At 41.4% G+C, this 26,990-nt stretch overlaps 1 protein-coding gene across 1 annotated transcript in view; it reads right to left on the minus strand.

Annotated features, from left to right (window-relative positions):
- The window catches only part of KIT (KIT proto-oncogene, receptor tyrosine kinase), a 55,322-nt gene that overhangs the window by 24,114 nt on the left and 4,218 nt on the right, over window positions 1-26,990 (minus strand). The window contains exons 2-6 of the mRNA XM_058803205.1: window positions 12,681-12,920; window positions 8,836-9,114; window positions 6,245-6,381; window positions 3,385-3,544; window positions 371-560 (exon numbers count right to left, since the gene is read on the minus strand). Coding sequence (XP_058659188.1) covers window positions 371-560; window positions 3,385-3,544; window positions 6,245-6,381; window positions 8,836-9,114; window positions 12,681-12,903 — 989 coding nt within the window. The 5' untranslated portion in view covers window positions 12,904-12,920. The remainder of the gene's footprint in view (window positions 1-370; window positions 561-3,384; window positions 3,545-6,244; window positions 6,382-8,835; window positions 9,115-12,680; window positions 12,921-26,990) is intronic.

The raw sequence follows: 26,990 nt of genomic DNA on the forward strand, positions 1-26,990 counted from the left end.
GGATTTTTTAAGACAAGGGATCAGAAGAGAACAGTGCACAGCAGAAATAAAAACATAAGCTTTTTTCCAGAGTACTGGGGTCTGCTGGGGCAGTGAAGACATTTCTGCACACAATCAACCTTAATTCTCTTTTTTGCTTATTGGACAGGAATGCAGGTGAGTCGTGAGTAAACAGCATGCTGGTCCTCAGATGGTGCGGTTAGCTTGGTGCTGCTCCAAATATAGGTCGGCAGACTGCACCAGTTACCGTGGCAAGTCACACGTACTACATCTTTTATTGTCACAATTTTCTCACCATCCCCACTTTCCTCTTTCCAGAGCAGACTCTAGTCTGCTGTTTCAGAGTGAAATCGACACTACAGCATATTACCTGTTATTGCCCACAGTCTTGAACTTGACATCATGGTCTGAGGAATTCTGTAATGTTTCGTTCATGTACATCCAGACTTCTTCCTTTGGTTTTGGATATGCCTCATATTCAACTGTTAAGTTTCCATTTTGTCCTGCATTTATATCTATTGTGGTATTCATTGTCGCAAACAAGCGGACAAATCCTTTAGCTGATTGTCATAAGAGGAGAAGAAAAACAACTTCAGGGCCATGTAGAAGTTTGTGAGTACTTTAACCACACTCAGATGACTTCAAGACTGGTGATCAAACATCCAAGTGTGAAACAGGAGACCTTATCTGCAAATCAGTACTTAAACCCTCACCTGCCAAAACCAACATTACTAGCTATATATAGCATGAGGCACAGAACTTAAAGCAGCCTTGAGTGCCTTAGTACCAATAATTCAATCTTCTGGTGACAAATACCTTCTATATGCATTCGGAAAAATGCGAGCATGTGTTTGATTCTACTCAGGTATTTCTATTTTTCAAAAAATTTGACTTGCTAACTGTCTGGTATAAAAGAAACATTATGAAAAAAGCAAGCTAAAATCATTTATTACAGCATACTAGAGTATTAGAGGTTTCTTTGTCAAGTGTAATTAAGAACAACATTACAAATGAAGCTATTAAAAGCTGTAATTAGAGAAAAATGTGCTAAGTCCACAGGCTTGGATCCAATCATCTTAAACTAAGGCATTTCTGTACATCTGCTGCTGGGTCTTAATCTTTGATTTGGCAGATACCATTTATCACTGCGCAGTTCCGTTCCAAAATATCATGTCTAACAACATCCTTGCTGTAGTGGTTTTAATTTCATTAATAAACTCATCAGATTGAGGATTCACTTTAAAAAGACAAGTTTTTAGTCCTATTACAGAAATTCATAAGGGAATCATCAGTTTGACAGGCAGATTGCAATTACAAGGAAACACATTTACTGAGAGCTTGAATTTAGACCTAAAGTCAATCTCAGAGCTCTGCTTCTTCCCACTTTCTAGTAATCAAACTGCTGTGGCCAGCTGGGCACCCGAGCTTGGGAAAGCCAGAGCCAGTGGGGCTTGGTGAAAGCATATGGATCTGCCAGAGCGCTTGACAGATGCTTTGAAGAGGAAAGGATGAAGTAAATTCACAGCAGGCAGGGATATTCTAAAAAGGTCTCCATCATTAGAAAAGAGAAAAATATTTCAAATCTGGAAACTGAAGGGTTGCAGTTTCTTTGCAGTGCTTTTTTCAGTTTTCTGTATAAACACAGGATTCCCTATGCAAGCTATATTCAAAATCAGACCCAACTCCCATCAAATAAAATTTTATTATAATGTTATCAGTCCCTGTAATGCAGTTCTAGTACCTTATACAGTTAGATAAATTACCCAACAGAAAAAGCAATTAGAAATTTTACAAAAAGTACACATTATTTCTTGTAAAATTTTTGGCTAATGTTAATGTCACAGTGATTTAGCAAATACTGCAATCCCAGATCTCTCTCACACTAAACACCACTTCCCAGGACCCTGGGAGCTGGCACAGTTCAGGTAAATATAGTCAGTTTGACAATAAATGGTGAAAGGTATCCAAAAGTTGGAGCTTATTTAAGTCAAATTTGAGATGGTGGAAAGAGAAAACTATCTCAAAAAGGAAAGATTCCACCTTTTCTCTGGCATTTTTTATTAAATACAAACTTTGTATTTTACTAAACAAAAATTTTATTTCCTACTTTTTATAATGCCATGCTTTATTTTAAACCCCAGACTTTCCTAAGTCACTCCTTTTTAAAGCTACATTTGCATATGTAGTAGTACTAAGAATTTCTGTAGTGAAGAACTTCCCTCCTCTTATAATAAAAGCTTTCACATTGATCCCCTTGGGGAGAAGATTTTCTTTCATACTTCACACTGTTTCACTCTTTTACATATGAATGTAGTCTCTCCTGTAAAAAAATGAGGAAAACATCCCTTTCATTGTGAGCCCTACCCCCTCGACCGGCACAGCAAGGTTAAGGGCACTCAAAGCTCTGCCTGTTTGCTGAAGATCTGACCCACACAGGTCAAACACTTCTGTTTTCTTTACGTTACCAGGGAAAGCAAAACAAGCAGTGTGGCTGGAGTGCGTGTCTGTGCAAAGGAAAAACGGATTTGAAAAGGAAAAAAAGAATCCAGAGCTACATTTCCCTTAGTTACTACACCCTTGAATGGAACTGAAACAGTTGTAGCAACTACACAGACCAGAATGATCTTATTAACTGTACCAATATGTCCTTAATTGTACTCAATTTATCAAATGAGCAGGTTTCAGCAGCTTTAAAATTCAAAAGGCACTGTGTGCCACCCAAGTTAATATATAGCAGACTCTACACACATCTGTTATTAAACAAGAGGAGGAAGGGAGTTTGCTCACTGTTTAGGGACATGATCCAAAACATGTAGAAGTGATGGATAGTGGGTTTAACAAGGGGGTGACCTCCGGAACAATTTCATGCTGTCTTTGTGCACCACGATGCTGCTCACAGCATTATTTTAAATAGAGGGAGAACTACAGTTTCTACATAAAACACACTGAGACTCTGTCAGTGAGATTCCCCATGCTTGGAAGGCAGGTATTGAAGATGTGCTTCACACTTGTACTGCCAAATTACTTGGGCACAGGGACAGTACCAGGAGCAGGTAAATTAGTTGCTTTGTTAAAATTGGTTTAAATTTTAGATTAAACCAGGAAGGATGAGACAAACCAGAGGGACAGAAACACTGTTGGGTGGTTGTTCTAGTATCACTTTCCAAAAACTAGCAAAGGGTTATGGAAATTAAAGCAGTCATACACACCACAACTTCCTGAGCTATCCCATATTTTACCAGTCAGCAATAACTTTTACAGAAAACCTACTTAACTTGCTGAGGTTTGGGGAAAAGGAGAGAGAAGGAAGGAAAGACTCCCCAGTGTTCTAACTTTTCATCTCCTGCTCTTAGAAATGTTAAGATTTTTACAAGAAGTATTTACCTAGAGCCTTCAAGGTTACTGTGGCATTGGTTTTTCCAAAAGAGTTTTGTGCTTGGCATGTGAATTCTCCAGAATCATTAACTCCCACTGAACGGATGTTCAATGTTAATTTCCTTTCGTATCCATAATCACGCAAATTTCTGCTTTTGCTTGTAACACCCTGTCGGTAAAAAACAATTAACATCTAAAACACTGTGTATGCATCATCTTTCCTAGATAAATTAAAAATAGAAGTAATTATAACTTTGCCATATTAATATTCATAACTTTAAACTGGAATAGTAAGCCAGCACGACAAACCTGTCACTAGAATCTCTCCATGCAAAACAAGTGTGTGATCAGCTGCCTTTAGGAGATAATGTCCTCTCCTAAGCCCTATCCCCTCCCCTCTTTCTTTTTTTTTTTTTTTCTTTTCTTCTCAAGCTCCCTTCTAAGGCAAGAATGCAGAGGGACATGGAGTGGGGGTAGGGTGAATTTGGGACTACGCTCACCTGCCCCAAGAGAGCCAAATGGAGGAGACCAACCCAAGACAAAAAGAACTAGACCTCTAGCTTCTTCAAACATTCCCATTACCTGATGACAAGGCTGGTGGGCCCCAGGTCAGATCCAGCTCATTCTGGCCACATTTCCAATACTAAGGTGAGTATTGGTGGGAGGGCGAGTAACCAACTGGAAGTTTTATTTGCACAAAGAGTACTTCTAACTGTAGGGCTTGATGCAAAATGACCACTGGGTCCTGACTTTCCTAATGCTCAGAAGCTGAAGCTCTTGTATGAAGTCATTGCATCTCAGAAGTGTGGTTCACCCTTCAAATGGTGCCTGAAGTTCAGCAACTCTCTAATGGTTGCAATGCTTCCCAGCGAATGACAAGAGAGAATTTAACATCCTGGGACTCATTTTAACCATGTTGCTCTATGTTCCAAGGCCACGTTCCAAGCGTCTCCTGATTGCAGGCATGCTGCAGAGAGTCCTGCTGGCAGCAGGTTATACACAGCATCCTCCCACTGGTACCCACTCTGATTCTTGGTCCACAGCAATATAAATTTATTTAATCTTAAAGGAAACTGGAAACTTCATTCTCTTAAATATGTCATGATTCTATACATGTGCACAGAAAAAATAAATGCTTTTAGATGCTGACTTTAGTCTCTGTGAGAACTTTTGGTATGGTTGGAAAGACTGATAAAATTTACACTGATTAAACCAAATGCAGACCTGGACTTGTTATGATTTTCTAATTGAATTATTGCAATTCTTGGATGTTCCAAGAGCTTCTAGACAAATTAAAGCTTCTCAATGCAATTTGGATTCCTCCTGACTTATAAAAATCACAAGAAAAGTATATTCAGTATGGATGTGCTTGCTAATAGCCAGTCTCCTAATTTTCCAAAGTGGTGATAACTTCAGTCATACATGTAAAAACATTTTTTTTTTTCTCTCATCCATTCAGAAATTACAAAAAATTACAAAATGTAATTCTGAATCTACTTAAAGATGAGATTTTTGCATTCTCTTTCAATACAAAATTTAATTTGATAGTCAGTATTTCAAAGACAGCAGCTCCTACTATATACTAGAAAGGACAGAAAAGTCAAACTTATTGAGAAAATACTTTCCTTGTGGCTTTTACACATTAAATAAAAAGTTATAGAGTACAAAAAATGAATGGAAGGCCTCAATTTCATCAATCTGTAACACAGGAGAGGGAGGGGAATGAGAGAATAAATGAATTCTCAGATGAAGTTCCTGCACAGGAACAAAAGCAGATCTGCATCTGCATCAAGCCACCTTCATGTCACTCAGACCTTCTCAACATTCAGAGCTGTGGGGTGGGATTCTGGAGCAGCGAGCACTTAGCAGGAACAGCTTTGCCAGAGCTGGTGGATTTGCCAAGCACAGCATGCCCAGCCCCAGGGAACAGGACTCCTGTTTGTTATGTGCCCAAGATGTGATTTATCCAAATACCACAGGACTCTTCCATATACATGGGCTGAGAATTATGTATTCTGAGCACTAACATTAGGAGTAAAAGATCTGTCAATTAGCATGGGAAAGTATATGGTAGGAGCTACTAAAAGTCTTCACAAGGGCTTTTAATTAATTTAAATTTCAAGGTATACCCAGAAGATCAAGAAGCATTCTCAAGAACAACCCAATGCCTGCTGCTCATTTCAAAGGCACAGCTGGCAGCACATTGGCTTACCAGGGAAGGGGATCTCTCTGCCCCTTTTCTGCAGAATAGTTGCACTGCCAGTATCAAACTCCTGGAGCACTGAGCCTCTCAATAATTTAACTTGGTAATGCCAGTCAGTAACTTCATCTATCACTGGCAGACAGAAGCCAGTTCACTGGTTCATTTTTCAGAGCTTTTCCAGTTAGTGAGGCACACCATGTAATTTAAATGAATTAATCATTCCTATGAATGCCTACTGCTATTCCTGTCACGCACAACCCCATGCTAATTAGCAGGTATTTCACTGTTAATGATAACAACTAGAATATGTAATTTGCAGTCCATGTGTTGATATTTGCAGCTCCCATTGATTGCAATGTGATGTGTAGGCACTCCACGCTTCCGTATTTAGGAAGCCCAACAGAGGTCACCTGAACTTCACATTGAAATGCCTAACTTTAATTTCTTTTTGGGAAGAGAAACCCATGCAGATGCTTTTCCTCCCAGCCATCCTCAAGGGCACAGGAGTTGCTACCCTCTCACCAGTCTGTGGGATACTGAATCTTTGTAAATGCAACAGATCCAAATCAACACAGCATCAGGTACCCAAGACAAGCATGTGAATGCCTACAGACAGTCTGTGTACTGAGCTCAGGCACACATGATACATGAGTTAAAGGAACTTACCCCACTTATGTGAGGAATCCAACTAGATTTTACACTACTATCCACATCCGTGATTACACATGTAACTTCAAATTCTTCCCCTTCTTTGAGAAGCTCGTAGCTTTTTGATAAGGTGACGACAGGAAGAGTTTTGTGAACTGGAAAACAATTTAGAAGTTTATTACTTTTTATTAGTCTCAGCTTTTCCAGGGGGGATAAAAATCAACAGTCATTAATTAACTTTCCAATAAAATCAAGGCCCTGAGATGTATTCAAAATTTTTAACATATTACACAGTTGTTCCTTTACAACAAGCAAATTTCTGCTTCAACTTTGCTTCAAATTACACTTAAAAGTTAGATAATACTTGTTAGAGCATAGCAACTCACATGAAGAAACCTGAATGATGTTGAACCATCAATGAGATTATTAATTTTGTGACAATGATTAAAAAGTAGCACTCTGGAACTGAAAACACAGTGAGGATCAGTTACTGAGGAACAGCAGCCCAGCATTAACTACAGATTTTAATTACAAAACATTACAGAAAGTACTGTCTGACAGGTCCCTGATGGAGAGCCTAAGAAGGACAGGCACAGCTCAAGGAATTCTGCACATTTTTGCCTGAAAGCACCACAATCTCTGCTTACAGGGGTGGCTCCCAATCACCCAAGAAGCAGGTGGTGACATGCAGATGTGGGGTAGCTGTACCCTGCTCTGTTTCAGGAAGTCTTTTGTCAACAGTCAAGTTGACAACAGTGAATCTAAGGACTATGTGTGTCCTGTTTCTGCAAAGCTCTTCAACTCTTCCTGTGTTCCTTTCATGGCTTGTTTTTCGATTTTCTTTATCCTTTCTTCAAATCTTTCTCTTTTATTATACTCCAGTTAACTTTGCTCTAGGGCTTTTACACGGGAAGACAGACTGTGAATGTATCAGACCGTAGCATGTATTAAACAAGGTCTTCCAGACTCTCTTTCTGCCTCTGACATAACTTTTGTAGTTACCTTAGGTAAACTGTACAAAACTTAGGAAAACCCCACGCATCTCAGCCATTTGTACTTTAACAATAATGTTTTCCTCATGTTGCTGTAAGAAGCTACAGAAGAGAACAAAGAAACGTTTGCCCTCTTTAGATATAAAGGCTCACACAAAAACCCCCCTCAGCACTCAGCAGCACCCAAGTGACAGAAAGATGTCAGTGCAGAAGGCATTCTGTGTTCTCATCTGCCAGAAACATCTCTGGACATCCAAAAAAAAGCCCTAAGTCTATAAAAACCCTCATTGTTTTGAGAAGGGCTGTACATAAACAGTCCCTGTGCTATCATAGCTGCTGTGCGTCTGAGTACTCCTGCAGAGCTCCCTGTTTCCCAGATGCCTCTCCAGTCTTTCTGTACCAGAAGCTCACATCTGAGGGTCTGAGTGCCATGGTTATAACTACAAAAACATTACCCATCAAAGCATCTCCAATGCATTTAAAAGTTGAGCCAAGGAGAAAGTGCGAGTTTTACTTGGTGAACTCAGTAAGGACCAAACTCTACAGCACAGTAACTACAACACTGAGACAGACAATGCTGAATTTCCAATTCATCAGAAAAAAAGGACTTAAACTTGCCGCTGCAAACTCCATGCTTGAGATGGCCCTCACTCCTCAAACTCTTGCCCCACCTCCAAACAGAATGGGCAGGTCACACAGGCCCTGCCATGGAGCAAACACCACAGCAGCCTGCTGGCCCGAGCCGTGCTCCCCCTCTTTCGGCAGCAGCCTCAGCTGCAGCAGCAGTGGCTTCATTCCAAGTGTCCAGAGCTACACGGAGAACAAACTCATTTACTGGCCCCTGAGGAAATGCCAAATGCCTGGCTGGCTGAACTGCTCCCTCCCCTTCCCTCCTGGGTATCTCCCCAGCCCAGCAATGACACACAGGGTAAGTGTGGGCTCCAAACTGCCCAGACAACACTGGCCTGTGAAGTCTGGTGGACAGACATCAGGCTTGTCCTGCTTTCCAAACCTACCTAAGCACCCAACCCTGGGGCACTCCAGGCTGTGGGAAGGTCAAGTGTAGGGTACCACCAACAGGTTTGCCAAGCTAGGGCTGCATGTAGCAGCTCAGCCACAATGCATTCCCCATCATCACCTGTGCACTCGGCTGCTGTTGTGACCATCTTCACTCAATATCATGAAGACAAAGACCTCCTTCCATAAGCTCTGCCTATCCACCAAATCCTTCTTCTTCAATGCCATCAATCAGTTCCTGCTACTGTCACTTGTGGGCAACAGACACAGGAGTCACGCACACACCGAAATAATTTTGCCTGTGCAAACCTGTACAAACCTCAGGGTGCTGGTTTGCCCTCAGAATTTAACAGCACCATCTAAGTTTCTTATAATGATTAAAAAATGCCTGGAAATCACCAGGAACAGAAAATAAAGCTCATCATGGCCAAACCTTCCAGGCACAGCTGTCACGAGATTAATCTGTGCCCTGACATAATTTGCCCAAAACAAGTTTTCTGAGCTCACGACTTTGCTTCGGACAGCCGTGGGGCTTCACAGCCCTTATCTATACCTCCTAGGAATCAGGTTCTCTACAAGAAGACAAAAATCCTGTGTTACCTGGTCTCACATTCAAAAAAATCATCTCTGATATCTTCTCAACTCCATTGTGCTTGGCCAAGCACTGGTAGCAGCCCTTGAACGACCTCTGCACATTTTTTATAACGATGCCTTTCTGGGGATTGGGAATGAACGTCATATTTTTGGGGAGACGTTTGCCATCACACCTTTTCAGTGTGAAATTTGTAACATTTGGATCTGTTAGTGGACACACTAGCAGGATGTCACTGTCTTCTTTTCCATAGACCAGAGAATCAACAAGGAAGAGCACATTTGGATCTGTGAAGAAACACAAAAATCTGTCAGACAAGCTGGCATGGGAACTTCTGATTACCCTAACTGTACAATTGGGCACTTGTCAAAGAAAGTTTTACTTTCAGCCAGTAAAACTGAGTATTGCCTAATGCATGCTTACCAAGAGACATAAAATTTTCTCCTAAAAGAGCAGCATGACAGGAGACGTGCAGTAGCATTCCATATCAGATACACTAAAGAATCATGTGCACTAAAAATAATCTTATTGCTTTTTTATTTGGAGATGAAGGGCATTTTTTGCCTTGTTTAGGTCCAAAATATTCCCACAACAGTAAACAGATTTTCACAGACCACTAGAAGTAATTTGCTTTTAGCTAGTGGCAGGGCTGTAAGGTTTCATGCCCACAGGAGGATTTGAAAGAAATTTATGAGCAAATGGAAGTTGAAAAGCACCTAAATTATGGTTTTCACTTCTGTAAAATACATAATCTAAATTAACACACATTGCTACCAGAGGAAGCAGCAAACAACTTCTCTCTTTCTCTCTGCTCCCTGAAAGCAGAGATTAATTTTAGCCTCCTTAGAAGAAAAACTGGGCATACAAACAGCACATCTGATTGGAAAATAATAATGCAATCTTTCACAAGGTAATTTTCCCATAGCATTTCATCTCAGCCAACCACAACACACAAACATATAGTACTGTAAACACTTCTACAACAAAGTTGAAGCCCATGACATGTCATGACCTTGAAATGCTAAGAAGCTGGCAACCACACAAATAAAGGAATGTGTGATGGCAAACACTCTGTAAAAGTTTATTTGAGATTCCATCTGCCCTCTCTACAGAGTAGAATGAATTTGAAAACCAAAAACAGAGAGAAAAGTTTTCTTTCTTTTTTGCAAACATACTTACAACTTGAATGATTATATATCAACAAACCATGGCTTACCAAGGAAGACTGAGAGAATATGTTTAAGATGATGGACAATGTGCATTTGGTTTAAGACAAGAAGTACCAGACTGAAAATGAAGCCTGGGAGGTTTATGGAAGCAATTCACTACATCAGGCGTTATTCATCATCAAACAGAGAAGTTACTGGCTGGTTTCTAGCCTAGCTTGAGGGTGTAGCTTTAGCTGAATTTGACGCTACCACCCAAGAAGCCCCCACAAACTACGTGTTTTGAAGCATCAGTCTAGAATTAGAGGATGGAGACTACTAAGAAATGAAAAAAAAAACCTAAATAATTTCTGAGCAGAACCAAAATGTGACATTTGCACACAGAGATCTTAAAAGAAATGCTATGACTAGCTGTCACTTCTGAGCAGCAAGAAGATGGATTAAAAGTGCTCATCTAAATGTCCCTGCTAACAAACATAATTGCCAACAGACTGATTGCTTTCTACTCAGTCCCCCTTTCTCCAATATGGACACAACCAAGATATCTTCATTAGGCAGAAAGTATGGCTCCCAGCAACTACCAAAAAATAAAAGAAATTTTTGAAAACAGCACGAACAAAGACCTGTTTCACTAACAACTGAAATTGCAGGCAAGGCCTTCACTGGAGCAAGCAGAATTGCTGAGGTGCTCCCCTTGCATCTTCAATCCCCATCTGGAAGGGAACAGCAGAGTGAAAAGACATGAAAGGACTTCCTACAGAGTACCCAGACACAAACAAGGCTGCTCATGGTCATGTTCTTCCTTTCATGGCCTTCTACCCCACGGACATCTTGGGTTGCACTTGCCTTCTGGGCATACTGCAGACAGTTTCCAACACAAGATATGACAGCGTTTATCAGTGCTTCCATTTGAAAAAACTTGAGATCAAAACCAAGAAATTTTTCTCTCTTATGCAGGAGTTTGAACTAGGCTTGCTTGGATCAGGAAAAAATATGCTTTTTAGACACAACACAGGTACTTTCTGCCAAAAGAGAAAGGTGATGCAGGTACACATCCACAGTCTGTCAACGCTGTGTCAGTCTTGGTCACAGAAACAGAAGAATTTGGATTTAGTATGTTCAGAAGAACACAAGATCTCAACAGATGCCACCATTTTAGGTGTCACTATGTAGGATCGAGGTTCTTGGTCTTGTTCTCTCTTCACTCCACTTTACAAGCAGAAAAGTATAATGGGGTGTTTGTGGCAACCCCACAAGCAGCAAAGCATATGGCAGCATCTTAGAGGTGAGGTAAGTCATTAAACCATGCCTGATGCAAAATGATGGTCAACCTCACAAACATACTTATTTTACTGCAAGGAACTTGTCAAAGTTAAGGTTGCACATTTTGCACACAACTGAGAAAAAAGATAATAACGTGTTGCATTAGGGCCAACAACTTCACCGATGCTGTGGCCAGCATGCTCAGGAGAGCTGCCTGCAATCCTGAGGTGAAGGAGTCATGAAGGAGTCACTCATGCAACGGAAGGCAAAAACATCTTTATGATCATAACTGTCTGAGATAATTACCATAACCTTCAGGAAAAAAATCAGGGTAGGTAAAGTGAAGATTGTTTATCACATGTCAGATTTCCTTTAGTCACAGTCTCAGAGAAAAATAGAAAGTTAAGAAAACTTATCCATGGCAGCTGCATGGCTATTTGGAGAACTCAGGACCAGTTAAAGGAGCACTCTAAATTGTGTGGCTGCTATGCCAGACATCTTCCATCATGAAAATAACCTTTGCTGTGCTGCACTTTCTTATGCTGGTATCTCCCTGTCTTGGAGAACAACCTTGCAGCAATTCTCAAAGGACTAGCGGGGTTCAGAGGGGGCCCTTTGAGACAACCCCTGCTGGTCAAGGAACACTGTCTTCAAGAATGATGCCGTAGGACTCTTTTCCATCAACAGGTTAAGAAGACCACCAGAGCTATGTGAAGGAGAAGCAAAATAACCATTTTTCTGGGAAAGTGCCAGGCATGGTAAACTGTGAGCTCGGGGGCAGCTGATGTAGACATATATCAGCAGAGAAGAAATCTGAAGAAAACACTGCACAAAGAAGAGCAATAAAGGATTGAGAAATGTGTCAGAGCAGAAGCACTTTTTTCCCTGTCTGAGACATTTCTGATCAGTCACAAGGTACATCAGAGGCTGAATGCAGAGGAATCATCAGTGTCTGCTGGCTTAGGCCTGGGAGCACAGTCTCAAAAGAACAAATCCTTTAGGCTGACTGCCTCAGTAAATTAAAAGCCTGGGACCAAATTTTACATGACTCCATACTGATGGATGGCATAGAATTAAAAAGACATTTTTATGTATTTCTTGCTTCTTCATGATAAAATTGACTCATGCAACAGAATCAGGTTGCTTATCTAGAAAGGGAGCTTGGATAAACTTTACCACAAATGGGGATGTAAAGAGGAACTCATCTAGAACTTTGTGCTGCTGACAAAGGCCATTGCAAGCAAAGCAGAGAATGAGGTTTCTTCCTACTGGACAGGGAGGAAGATTTATTCTACTAAATTGTGTTCTCCCACTGTACTTCAAATTCAGTCCATCCTCCAAGATTTATTGTGGAAGGGAGGCGGGAGGGGGAAGGGGGGAGGGGAGCGGTGGGAAGCAAAAATAATGCCTTCATTGATATTTACCTTTAACAAAAACATAGTAAGAGGAGACAATACTCCCTTTGCTTCTACATGTGTATGTGCCTATGTCTCTGACTGTTGCATTTTTGGTGTACCACTCTTTCTCGTTAGAACTCCTTGCTTTTGCTGATGGGTCCGAGCTCTGGAAATTCCAAGTCACAGGTCCCTCCTCGTTGCACGTCAGCCTTAATTCCTCCCCTTTATTCATTACCCGTATAGACTCCATATCTGACAGTGCACCACCTGGAAAAAAAAAAAAAAAGCACAAAATAGAATGTCTGTCAATACTACACTTTCTTTTTTTTTTCTGCAGCAAAATTATTAATTATAGCTGTATATGTGAAACTAATATTTTTGGGATTTATTTCTTAAAAATATTAAGCTGAAGTGTGCAATTCTACAGACACCTTTTGGCTAGTAAGGCCTTTGGCACACAGAGAAAATAACCAGTGCAGGTGGAAACTGGCCTCTAAAAAACCTTTGGAAACTAAAGTTTCAGATGCACCACTTTCTGCAATGTTTTGGCTTTTGAATGGGAACAGACCCAAGCTATTTAAAAATTAAATTCAAGAACATATGAGTCTGATCCTACATGGCAGCACTTTTAATCATTCTTTGTCATTTACTCAGTATGTTGCCAAGAACTAAAGTTTCCTTGCTCAACAGTTATCTTTTTATAACTGCTGTCTCGTATATTCAGATGCTCCACTCATACTCTTGAATTAGAAGTGTCCAGTTTAATGAAGGCATCAGAACGTTTTCCATACTTGCTTGTTTCTTTACCTGAAGTGCCAATTCAACATTTCTTACATAAAAAACCCCATGCAAATTATTCTTCAAGTTTCCATCCCAATGCTACCAAATTAGTTTCACTGAGGCACCAATCTCCCAGTCACCAAAGCTGCTCTAATTGACTATTTAGCTTCTTTTTCACTGGACACGCCCTAACACAATGTTGTAAATGTTCTCACAAAATAAACCTCTGTAAAATTAGCAGCCCCAGTTCACTGTTCCCAACCACTCCCCAACTGTCTACACAGAGAAAGATGCACATTTAGGCTTCCTTAGCTCTACTGTTGGGGCAAGCCAATCAGGGGGTTGCTGAGATAGCATACCCATGATTTGAAAGTCTTAGTGAGCCTACAAAAATGGAGTTCTTAATCAAAAATCCAGATAAATTCTCACTGTTTTGGACCTACTTGAATATCAGAAGAACATAGGCAAGTATTGAGGTGATCTTGCAGTAAAAATCCCTTCCCCTTTTGGAGCAGCTTTTCATTGCTATGAGTAATCCTTAGCTTACAATAACTGTGCTGTTTGCTCATGCCACACAGTTGTACAAGACTGCACAACATCCGTGTGTAGTAGCAGAGTCATGCCAGTGAAAATGCTACTTCCACGCAAAAACACACTCTGCAGCTCCATTCAGAGGCTGAATTTCCCTACCCACACAGATAACAACAGACGTTCAGGAAAAACAATCGGATAATTACTTGGGATGAGGTTATACACTCCAGACTTAATTCACTCATCTCACAGCTTTAGTCACTCTTAAGGTATATACTGGATTAAGACCAGGTCAGGTAACTGCTCCTCTTCCTGACAAATCCACCACAGAGTAGGAAGCAAAGGCTGGCCAGACCACCTGCAGAGACTAATTACTTTGTTTGTTTCCAGTCTGAAAGGAGCCCTCCTTGGAATTAGAATTTATCAGTGTTAAACTCTACTGGCACTCATTCTTCCAGTGTCACCAAGCAATTTTCCACATGAGGTCTACTAATCCTGCATATATGCTTCCATGACTGAATGCATAAACAACCATCCTAGAATAAAAATTGCCAGAAAAGGGAGAAAAATCAACTTTTCATTTCAGATCTGCTACCTCAAAATGCAGGTGTGTGTCTGAGCTGTGGTACAGAAGCTCAAACAAGAAGAGTGAAAGTCCAAGATCTCAAAAGAATACGTCCCAGCCAGCAGTGGAATGGTAAACAGGAAAGCTGGAAAATCCTTTACTCTGGGCAAAGAGATGCCTAACAGCAGGGTTAAGGCAAGAAGACCTCTGATTTTCAAACTCCTCAGTTCAGAGCCGGGAACTTCTGGCATGTGAGAAGACAGAGGGCAAACACCTCTGAGAAGAGCTCCTGAACAACCATACAGGCCCTTCATGGGCACCTCTTTGAAGACTACTCTGTTCGGTCCCCACAGACCACAGGGCAGTTCAAGTGACAAATCACATGAGCTGCATAAAACAGCAGAAGTGTGGTGTGGTGTGGTGTAGCTATCCCAGCACTAGCTTAACAGACCAGTCAGGGAGCACTGAGAAAGCAGAAGATATGGACAACCTTCACTGTCATCGCTCCATGCCTGCAGCCAGCAAGGTCTCAGCTGGGGCCCTGCCAGGGAAGTGCTGGCCTGGGAAGGGCCCCAGTGCCGAGTCTCGAGGAGCACAGTCCTGGGCAGGTCACACAGGCCCTGCCATGGAGCAAACACCAGCGTGTGTGTGCCCTCATCCCAACACAGGGCAAGCCTCTCTCACCAGCCCAAGGGGACATGCTGCTGGGCCTGGCCTCAGCTCCCAGCCCTGGCAGGCACAGGCAGTGGGATGAGCACAGCAGCCTGCTGGCCCGAGCCGTGCTCCCCCTCTTTCGGCAGCAGCCTCAGCTGCAGCAGCAGTGGCTTCATTCCAAGTGTCCAGAGCTACACGGAGAACAAACTCATTTACTGGCCCCTGAGGAAATGCCAAATGCCTGGCTGGCTGAACTGCTCCCTCCCCTTCCCTCCTGGGTATCTCCCCAGCCCAGCAATGACACACAGGGTAAGTGTGGGCTCCAAACTGCCCAGACAACACTGGCCTGTGAAGTCTGGTGGACAGACATCAGGCTTGTCCTGCTTTCCAAACCTACCTAAGCACCCAACCCTGGGGCACTCCAGGCTGTGGGAAGGTCAAGTGTAGGGTACCACCAACAGGTTTGCAGAGGAAAAAAGGACCCAGTAGAAAAAAGGACCCAGTAGAGGTAGCAGTATAAATATTAATGTCATAATTGATCTGCGACCTGAGGGTGGATTTGTCAAACCATGCACATCACTGTGTTGTGTGTAACTGCTGACAGGTTCTGCACTAACAAACCCTTCTCCTCATGAAGGCAGGCTCAATAGTCCTACAAATACTCATGGCCATGTCCCTCTGAGGCACAGCCCAGCTTTGCACAGCTGGACTAGACATGTAACAGCCATGTCCGAGCCAGGGGGACATTTCTAAAAACCCAACTCCACTTGCATGCAAAAACACACTCTGCAGCTCCATTCAGAGGCTGAATTTCCCTACCCACACAGATAACAACAGACGTTCAGGAAAAACAATCGGATAATTACTTGGGATGAGGTTATACACTCCAGACTTAATTCACTCATCTCACAGCTTTAGCTGTTCTTAAGGTATATACTGGATTAAGACCAGGTCAGGTAACTGCTCCTCTTCCTGACAAATCCACCACAGAGTAGGAAGCAAAGGCTGGCCAGACCACCTGCAGAGACTAATTACTTTTCGGTCTGGGTTTTGGAAGAAGCCCTTGTTCTCTCTCCATCTCCCTCCAATGAAGATTTATGAATGCTAAACCCAATAGGCAAGTGCACCAGTGCCTGTTTTTCCAGCACCACCAGAAATTTTCCACAAATTCTACTAATCCCCTATATAAACTCACATGACTGAACAGATAAAAAAGTATCCCACAAAAAAGAATTGCCAAAAATATTAGAAAAACATCATTCCATATTTTTATGGAACATTTATGACTCTTGTCTACTCTTTCCTCTAGCCCTCATCCTATGCATTCTGGTTAGGAGTTCAAGTCTTTGCAACACTTACTAGCAGGACTATCTAGCAAGTTATAGGTAAGTTTTTAAACGTAGTAAACAACACAGCAGAGCCTGACCTGTCCAGAGGCACAAGAAATATGTTATGTAGCAGAGCTGGAGAAAAAAAATGAGGGAACTAGCACAATATGGTGAAGTATCACTCATATTTCAAGGTTATTTTGCTATGGTTCCTTTTGTGCAGTCTGTGAATTCTCAGCAAAACTTAGAAATTCAATGATACCTTGTGCAAAGGATTCCCAGAGTGTAAAGGGTTTTTTCTCTTGCTTTCTGAAAATAATGTCTCTTCAAAAAAACTATGACAGTGTAGGGACAGCAGGTTGTAAACAGAAAAACTATTAGATTTGCTTCGTATTATGCACCAAAATATCATCTGTCTTTAAAAAGAGAATTTAAATGGCGTTTAGAAAGATGATAATGACTTTGTGTCTTCTTTTTGGAGGAATAATTAAGTGACAGAAATCTGAGAGTTTAACTAACAACTTGTAATCTGGTGCACTAATCCCCACAGCATGTGTCCATCTGCTCTCTGCTCATCTTTTCTCAGACTCATGTCTGCAACTGCTCCATTTGTATGGCACCCGAGTGATGGGGTTCTTTCCAGGCCCCCTGTCGCTCCTGGGGACTCCAGCAACATCAACCATGTAATCACAGCCACGACACTAAGACCCATAATTCAGGAATCAGTCCTGTTGGCAGTATAATGCTAGAGGTAGTAGGGATCTCCAAGTGCCAAACTCCATGGGATACAGTGTCTGCTGTCTCCTCTCAGAGCTCTGTGTTCATGACCCCACGTGGGATCCTGGCTTTACCAGTCACTAGCAGGACTGTAAACTTTCTGGGCAATGGGATGCAGGAAGTTTTCCAGGTGTGGGTATGCATCCTTACTTTGTTACCTGCCCCACACCTAGGCATGCCCCCACCCTCTCTCCATCTCTTCACACCTTTGAAAAGGAGGTGGAGTACTACGTCAATATTCAGCTGAGTGTCCCCATCCCAGCGAGGCCCACCTGACCACAGGAACAACTCAGCACAAGAAGAGAGGAAACCTGTCTTCTGCCCACATGGGTCCTGTGGTCTCAAGTGGTGCAGATGATCCCACTGTTGATCACAGACTGTGGATCCCCCTGTGACACATTCAACATTCCCCACATGCTGCATAGCCAGAGTACCACACCGGCATTCTGGATGACCCTCTAGAGTTGTCCTCAAGGGCAACCAGAGGATATAGTTACTATATGTTAAGTAAAACACACTAATAATGGCAAATAAGTCACAGTTTAAAAAAAACTAAAATAAACAATAAGCTCAGAGTTGGACAACCCAAGTTCCATTTTGGATGTACTAAATTTGAGTCCTACAGCTGAAGAGCTTCACTTCAACAACCCTAACTTCTCTTTGTAATATAAAAAACTTGGGTTAAAAACTACAATGCTGGAAACAATCACTTGAGAACAAGGCTGTGTAACTGAAAAAAAGGAATGTATAAATATATTAAAATGAAGGGAGAGGGAGGAAAGAGGAGGAGTACAGCAGTTGTGAATTCTGCATGCAGAAGGAACATCTGGAAAACCAAGCTGGAGGAATTAGAAAATTAAACAGCTCTAGATAATACTGATAGGAAATGCAGGTCAAATTGCAGGGATATGATTAAGGACAGCAGAATGTTCCTGTAACAATTAAGGGATGTGCAAACAACAAAAGCTCTGGTTAAGGAGTGAACCATCCTGGGAAAAAACTACAGTTTATGTTGGAGCTTTTCACCCTCAGCACAACACTGGTGTAGCATGGAAGAGCACATCAGGTGCAAGTCCACATCAAGCTCACAAGCAACTGGAAACCATCTCCAGCTGCCAAGCAAACAAAGGATGTGGGACTGCCATGGACTAAGACAAAGAGTCGAATACTGCGGATTTTATTCCCAGCTCTGCCACACATTTCCTGCACAACCTTAGGGCAACAGGTTAGTCTCTCTGTGGCCACTTCCTCTTTCAACTCTTATCTAAACATTAAAAGGAACAAGAAGTTTGTGGCAGCTCTATAGCACAACAGATTGCTTCCAAAGAAAAATAAAACAAAAAATCCTGTGCCTCATCCCACGTCCTTCCATTTTCAAGTTGTGCGGAACATCTCCCTGGGCAGAGGCACAGTGCAGCTTCCCAGTGCAGTCACAACCTGCTCACACCCAGTACCAGCCTCTCTGCCCGGCCCATGGCACTGGCAGTGCCCTGCCAACAGGTTCATTGCTGCCCAGCAAGGGCAAATCCCTCACCCTGCCCCCCCAAGGGCTGGGACACACTGAAAGGGCATGGCAGGCTCTTCTGAGCTTCTGCCTTTTCCCTCTGCAGTTGTCCATAACCTTCACAGTCATCATCATTTGAGCTGTACAAACACTGCACAACGAAAACAGTGACCTGACCGTGACCTGATCCTGACCATGATTTCTAAAGCAGTTAACGTTTTTCTATCACAAATGCACAGAGGAGCTAAACTTCAAGAGACAAAATGTCCACAACTTTTGTGTAAGATTGTGAGGATTGGATACAATTGGAGAGGCTATTTTTTTTTCAGTGCCTCTACATTCTGGGCACTGGCTTCATTTCAAGGGCTATCACACAGACCTCACTCACCGTGGTTTTTCATCTACAACAACATAAGAGAGCAGAAACAAGAGATATGCTTTATCAGTTAAAGTAGTGGCACTGCTGTAGATGCAATGGTCCAGGGATATCAGCAACACATGGCTTGCAGGGAAGTAATATCCTCTTTCAGCATACCCAGCACTGCTGGAAAAAATGAATGTGTTTTCAGACACACAAGTCCCCTGTAGGTCTGAAAGAAGAGCAGAAACAAAACCAACTATTTTACACAAGTGCAGAGGTCCTAGCCAGAAGCCTGCTCAATCCTCTCTAGAGTATTTACACACAGGTCTAATTGAGGAAAATCACCTTTCCAACTCTGTTCCGTATTTGTTAAAGCCACTATGACAGTTGACATATGCTGTGATGGACATGAATGTAAGATCCTTTCAACTACATTTTCTTTGTCTTGCCATTTCGTGCCCCAAGGAAAAATATAAAGTGTCAAACTTTCATGTTAATTGCACTGAAACAACTTGAATTTACTCTGATGTATAAAATCTCCCAGATTTTTCAAAGGAGAGATGGTATCATATGCTTACTTGTTTTGTTCCATTTCACTAAACAGACACTCTCCCTTATGCTAGATGAAAAGTTTAGCAATGGCAAATGTCAGTTTTAAATTATTTGATCTGAAAGCTACATCAGATCCCGTTCCAGCCAGGCTCTGGGGATAAAGGTGGCTAGCAAAAGAAACCATCCATACCAATACCCACACTAGAATCCTCCTCAAAGACATAGACCAAAAAATACCCAACACATGATTGATTGTCCCTGCAAGTGTTACAGACTCTCAGCATATCTGAACAACACAAATCCTTGCTGACTGTCTCCTCTGCCCCAACTGCTTTTCAGAGACTGAAAAATTATCTGTCACTGGACACATACTTAAGTCTAGGCTGATTAGGCTTGCCTGCAGAACTAAGCAGTTCGTTCCTAACCCATCTCCAGGGTCGGTGCTATCTGCTGACCCACAGACTCTTCAATGTCGTGTTTTCCAAGCAGAAACAAAGAGCTCACGAGCTTGTGCCCACTCTGAAGTTTGGGATTCTTGGAAGCTATATATTACTGAGCAGTAGACCAGTATAGGGGATTAATGAGGGCTTTGACTTTTACCCAGCTGCATGAGGGCAACCCCTGTATTCCCAGCCAGCCCTGCTTGCCCCCTCACCCCCAAAGGGAAGGGGGCAGAGGAAGGGCACTGTGGAGAGCGGGAGGCGGGAGCTCACCAGCACAGCATTCAAAGGCACAGCCAAGCTGACTCCATCTGCAAACAACATCAAGGAGAAATGAACATCTCCCACACAAAGGGCAAGTGTGGAACCAGCCAGCTGATTCCTACCCATGGCAAACCCAAGAGAGGAAGTGGCAGGAGGTCAGAACAAAGGTTGTCTTTATCATCTGTGGAGGCATGAGCATGAGGAACTACAGAGGCTGTGAGGCACCCCCCTTTGCACTGAGGCCCCATGGCAACCTTTCAGCTCATAGTCTGGGCTTGCACCTACATGGACCTGCCCCACAACACACCTCATGCCCTGGCATGAGAACAGAACAAGTAAGAGGCACTTGGTGCTTAGCACTTGCAGAGAAAAGAGCTCAGGAGACTGCAGGGACACCCAGCTACACCTGGAGAGAGGTTATGCACTCCCCAGAACAAGATGTGGTGAATCAGAAAGAGTCAGTATCAGAGACAGGTAGCAAGAAGCCAAACCCAGCCAGCTCTACAGACCCTGTACATCACAGTCTCTGGGAGAAACATTCATAGAATCTTCAGGCAGGCTAAACATGAGCACCTGGGACAATCCCTGGCTTGTGGGTGGAAGCCAGCAGGTCCTCCTGCAGGGGGTCTTGTCACACCAATTAGTGACGCAGCTAACAGCACTTTGCTTCAGAAGCAGGCTTAGCAGAGCAGATCCCTCACATGACCTCCACAACCATGTGAGAGCTGCCCTATGCATGCAAGCACAACACTCACTCAAGGCCAGGGGCTGGGGGAAGCCACTGGACCTTCCAGAGACAGACACACCTTCCTCCTCCCTGCTGGCTTTACTTCCCTTGCTGGGGTGAGGAAAATGCAGCCATGCAAACAGGCTATTGTTCCTGCCTGCTGAGCAGCTTGCCCTTTCTGACAGGCATCCCTCACTCTGCAAATAGAGCCATTTGTCAAAGGCAGACATGTAGCTGAATATAATTCTAGTTTAGCACACATACTAAATAGCTACAGCAGGATCAAACACCATGTTTCTTTCTAAGGCTGAGTACAGAACCTCCCTGAATCCTCCTCTTTTGAGAAGACGTGGCTTTGGGACTTTTGCTGTTGTTTTGAGATTTGCTTTTTGAAGGAGTACCACGTGCACTACATTAGCCCAGTCACTTATCTTGAAGCACTGTGTGTGACAACCTACTCTAGGTGATTAATTAATTTCATTATATTACATCGGCGCACTGTGGTCTCTTATACCTAAACTTCCCACCACGGAAGGAATATACAGGCAATGTATTAATGAATAAATCCAAACCCAATGCATGTCTGACCTGCCAGTTTTGGTGGGTTTTTTTTTAAACTAGAATGGTCTGTGCTTACAACAACTATCTGATAATTCTTATTCAGAGAGAAACACAGAGTACAGCTAAATATGTATGTATGTACACACACAAGTAGACTTGCAAAAAAAAAGAGCAACTGTATGCCACAGTGATTGTCAGCATTGAGATTTATACATTTAGACTGATTCTTACTCCTACTGAATTATTGCCTTCTTTCCTCTAATTTCCAAAATTACTTATTAACCAGCTGTCTCCATGGTTAGTTTTGTCAGCTGTTAGACACATAAATAAACAAATTATGAAGTAAGTATGGAGAATGATTAGAAGAAATGAAAAAGCACACTAATGCATAGTGTATTCATATTCAGCTGTCATGCGCCCCATCTATTCCTTTAATGGCTCTTTCTTCTCACTTCTCTTTGCTGACATTTACATTAAAAGGTGCAGTGTCTTTCAACTTCCATTTTGAACGAATGTTCCTTGTAATGAGCAACATAGGCTTGAAAGCATGTTTTCTAAAATGCAGTGAAAAGGTAATTTTAATGAAGGGAAACGAGAAAACTGGAGAACAGTAAATCGCTTTGCAATCGGAATTAATGCCTATTTGGAAAAGGCTCAACTGAGGAAGGAGATGTAAGACTTTTGGCAATGCGAATTCTAATTATTTCAAGTCTTGGCAGTAATTTTATCAAATAGTAGCAATTTCATTAAAAGGTGCACTGGTAATCATCTACATAAGGCCTCCAGAGGGGAAAATATACCAATAATTGCATAATTATGTTATCACTGCTCTTATGATGGACCACATTAAATACCACAAAGAGGAACACTGCTTTTTACTTTCTCTAGATATTTAGTTCAGTACATTTTCCTAGAAGATTACAGCAATAAACAAGACTTTCAGATTAACATGTTCACCAAATTTTGCAGAAAAGACACAGCTATCTTTCATGTCCATAATACTTTGTATTCTCTTTTCCTTCATTGAAAAAACTGACAGATTAATGAGAAAAATTCTGGGTGTAGTAATAAGATAGAGTATTTATATAGTTGTGTTACCAAAATACAAGTCATTAAATCATGTCAGACAGGCACATGGTACAGGATCCAGGATTTAAGAGGCAGGTTTTAGGATGTTTCCACATTTGTCCATATAAATTAAGTGTATCTATTCAGAGACTTTTGATAAGCCTGCAAGAACTTAGATTTCCCTTATCTAAATAACACTTAAACTTTTCTATTAAGATGTTTTTAAAAATTATTGCAAAAGTATTGTTTTACAGACAATACCAAATCGAATAAGTAATTTTTAGTGAGGTACCCAGTACATTAGATATGTATCTTTGCATATGGCTTCTCAAACTGTGACTGGGACAGTTTCTGGGGGAGTCATTGGCATAATTCTCTGAACACCCTCAGGTGAAAAATTTCACCTCAGACAATCGCACCAACACCCAGGAACATCTGTCACTGATGTTGTCTTAGACAGAAGTGCTTTGAATATCGAGACTTGGATGTATTTCTGACAATTCAGCTTCATTTCCTCAGTCTTTTGGCAATGAGATAACTCTGTTATCAGAGAAGTCCAACTTGTAGTTTTTGCTTTTAAGTTGTACTTTATTCTCTAATTTACTTATAAGCCTTATCAGAAATTGCACATACATGACATATATACAGGTAACTGCTTACTGAAAAGCAGTCCTCCTTCCTGCTCTAGGAAAGATATACAGAGGACTACTTAATGTGAGTGCAGCCCAAGTGCCTGCTTAAACAGGGAATCCCATTCCACCATCTCTTCTGAATAGATCTAGATTATAGGAGACCAGAAATACAGGGCTTGCTTCTGCTCCTTCCATGTGACCTCTTTTATTGTGCTGCATACCTCAAATCCTAGGTATGATAACATTAATACTCCTGCAAAGTCAGCAATTTTATGTATAATACCTGGAAGTCAGACATGCTATGGAATAGGAAACTTTAACAGCTTGTGTTAAAATGAACACTAATGGGAGGAAGCTTTTATTTTGTGGAAGGTAACATAATTGCTTTTCAAAATATAAAAGTTATGCTCACCCAGGCATAGAAAGCGCTTCCATAGCATAGACAATAGCAAACAAGCATCAAAAGTGAAGAAGAGAATCAGCCAGCCACTGCACAGCAAAAAAATGAATGCTTCAGGATCAGGTCCTAGCACAGAATTGTATATAAGGCATACAAACAGAACCATTTCAGGTAAAAATACCCCATATTAAGCTGCATATTTAATTTAATATGACATGAAAAAGTAAAACCATGGCATTTTTATGATGTATATTTTCCTTTTAAAAGGTAAAAATACTCAACAGTGATTTTGAAAATACAACAATGTAAATTTAAACTTACAGCTCCTCTAATAATTATAAAAATAAAAGCAAAAATTTATTCAAGCTGTAAATTTGCTGTCAACATTTTAAAGATAATATAACTACTGGATTCATCAAAGTCAGCCCCTGAGCACCTTCAGGCAGGTTGTGCTGCAGCAATAAACCAGTCTTTGACATGTGGAGTTTCCTAGCAGGTGCAGAGAAAATATTTTCTTTATTTCAGTTCATTCAGTACAACTCAATTAAGAATCTAGTCCATTCAAAGAGGAGCTACTGATCTGGAGCTGAAAAAAAACCCCATGAATGTTTCCTTCCATTGCTATTCTAAGAATAAGGAGAGAATGACATGGACTAGTTCTAAAATTTTTGTAGCATAGTGATTAGAAGCCATCAGTTTTGACTACAGATAGGCCTTTCAGGCATTAATTCTTTTTTTCAAAACATTTCTCAATGAGTTTTTTCTTCTGAATTGGCTGGCTTCTATGTAGTGCAATTTTTTATCTAACGGAAGAACATTTCAGAATTCTTGTTTCCGTCATTGTAATCGATGCAAATCATCAGCAAAAATCAATTATCTAATACAAGAAATGTCAACATTTTCTATTTTCATACTAAAACATACACATGAAGAATCAGGATCAGTGTATATTTAACAAGCTACATAATTGCTTAAATACAGGCACAGTGATTAATCAAAGTAAGTATAACATTAACTGCAAAGGCTACATTTAATTAAAACTCTATCTCAATGGTAATAAAGGAGGTTAAACCTTTCTTTGCAAAATGATTAAGTACAAATGCAAAACAGTTAAAATGAGGCTTACTGTTGGCTGATTTAAATCATGATTAAAATCAGATTTACAATGCTTTGAATCAAATTGAAGCGCATACTACAGGGGGAGGTGACCATTTTATTGAACCTGGAAACACTGCATTTCTCATCTGCAGTCAGATGTCAGTTTTAAGATCATATCTGGAAGAAATGCAAACAAGTCTGAGAGGGCTGAGAAGAGCAGGAGGAGTTACAAAAGACACTCCAAAAGAAAATATCTGAAAAGGTTTATCATAGAAAAGAGAAGCCGAAGGGTTTATATCATCGATGTGTAAAATATTATTATAAAAAGGATGGTGATTAGTAGTTCACATGTCCAAAAGACCACAAGAATAAAAGGATGGAATTAGGTAACCAGCAAGGGAGATTAGGTATCAGAAGCTTTTGACCTTTAATACCTATTTACTAGAAAAAACAGGTGGTAAGAGTCTGCAGCACAAATCTGCCTTAGAGCAGGTTAGAACAAAAGTCTGTGTGGGGAGATCTGCTCCATCTGACTACAGGGAAGAGCTGGGGACAGAGCAGATCTCTGCAGGTCTCCTCCAGCCTTACTCATAGAGTTCTATGGGAGCTTCCTGAGACTTGCTGTGTCTATGAAAAACCCAGCTGCAGGAAAAAGATGAATGCATGAGAAAATCAGATTTCGTACAGCAAAGAATGAAGTTTCCACTCCTGAGGCCTGAAGACAAAACCTTCAACATGTGACATCCAGTGCAGCCATTAACTCCTGAACAAAAAACAGATTAAGTAAGAGAGCCAAGAGCAAGTTTTAAATCTCATGATACCTGTCAGCAGGAATCTGGTTAGTTCTGAATGGCCTAGGTATGTGAACACCCAAAACATTTCTATTACACAGCTCACTGGGATTTTCCACCCCTTCAAAGCATGCAGGCTCTCAATGACAGGTTATAATCAACCAAGCTTGATTTCTTTTTCCTGTGTGGCTTTTGTACAATGCCTTTCTGTAAAACAAATCCACCCCAGCTTTCTCTTCTCCAGACTGGACAGCCCCAGCTCTCTCAGCCTGTCTTCACAGGAGACTTGCTGCAGCCCTCTGGTCCCTCACAAGGAGCATGGTCACCCAGCAGGAGCAGGGGACAACTGCTCAGGACTGACAGGAAAAGACAGCAGATGTAGGACTAACCTGGCATTTACCATGCTTCCAAAGAACCTGTAAGAGATGCATCTCGCTGATTTTCACATTTGCCCGCCACAGTGTTCATCTCTTCTTAACTTAAATCAGCCCATGCATCCTCTTTATCACTTAGGTTTACAACTGCCAGTGCCTAGCTGACCGGAGAATTCTTCTCCATATCAGATATTCGATTGTGTTACATGATTACAGATTCAACTGCCAAGATGACATTTAAAATTATAGACATTGAATGCAGTCAGCTCCCCCAGTGACAAAAAACCCTGTTGCTCTTAATGGTACCCAGTGATGCTTCATTTTAGTTCAATTTCCAGAAATGATCCCCATGGAGCAGCCCAGAAGTTGCATAGCATGGTAGCAACATTAGAAATTTTTTCTGTTATTTACATGTCTCTTTGCTGGTAAAGTCAAGAGCCTGACATGCTGTAAAAAAATCTTTTGCAACGTGAAAAATATCATTAAAAATCCATTAAATCTGAAAACCGGTGTTTTCAGAATAAATCAATATAATCCCCAAGAGGAAATCCACTGAGAAAATAACATTTACTGAGCTTTCTAATTGGTATCCCCTAGAAAACAGGAGTCACGTTCTCCCCTCAAACACAGATGTTTACACTCTCCTTATGCTTTTATCACTAACGGCAGCAATCTTGGCCAGTGGACAAACAATACACTTCAGTTGTCATTGGGTTTGGCAGCCAGCCAAGAAGACTGCTCACACGCGTAAAATTACGTTCATTTACGACTGTTTGCAGGATTCATTGTCAAACAGGGTCCTACTGGAAAAAAAAACCTTCTAGCTTCCTAAAAGTCACTGAAAAAGACAACCACAGTACTATAGAATACAGTAATATAGAAGGATAGTAGTAATTTTAAAATTCCTTTTATGCCAAGTTCTCATAATTT

This window comes from Ammospiza caudacuta, chromosome 4 (genome assembly GCF_027887145.1).
Source record: "Ammospiza caudacuta isolate bAmmCau1 chromosome 4, bAmmCau1.pri, whole genome shotgun sequence".
NCBI lineage: Eukaryota > Metazoa > Chordata > Aves > Passeriformes > Passerellidae > Ammospiza > Ammospiza caudacuta.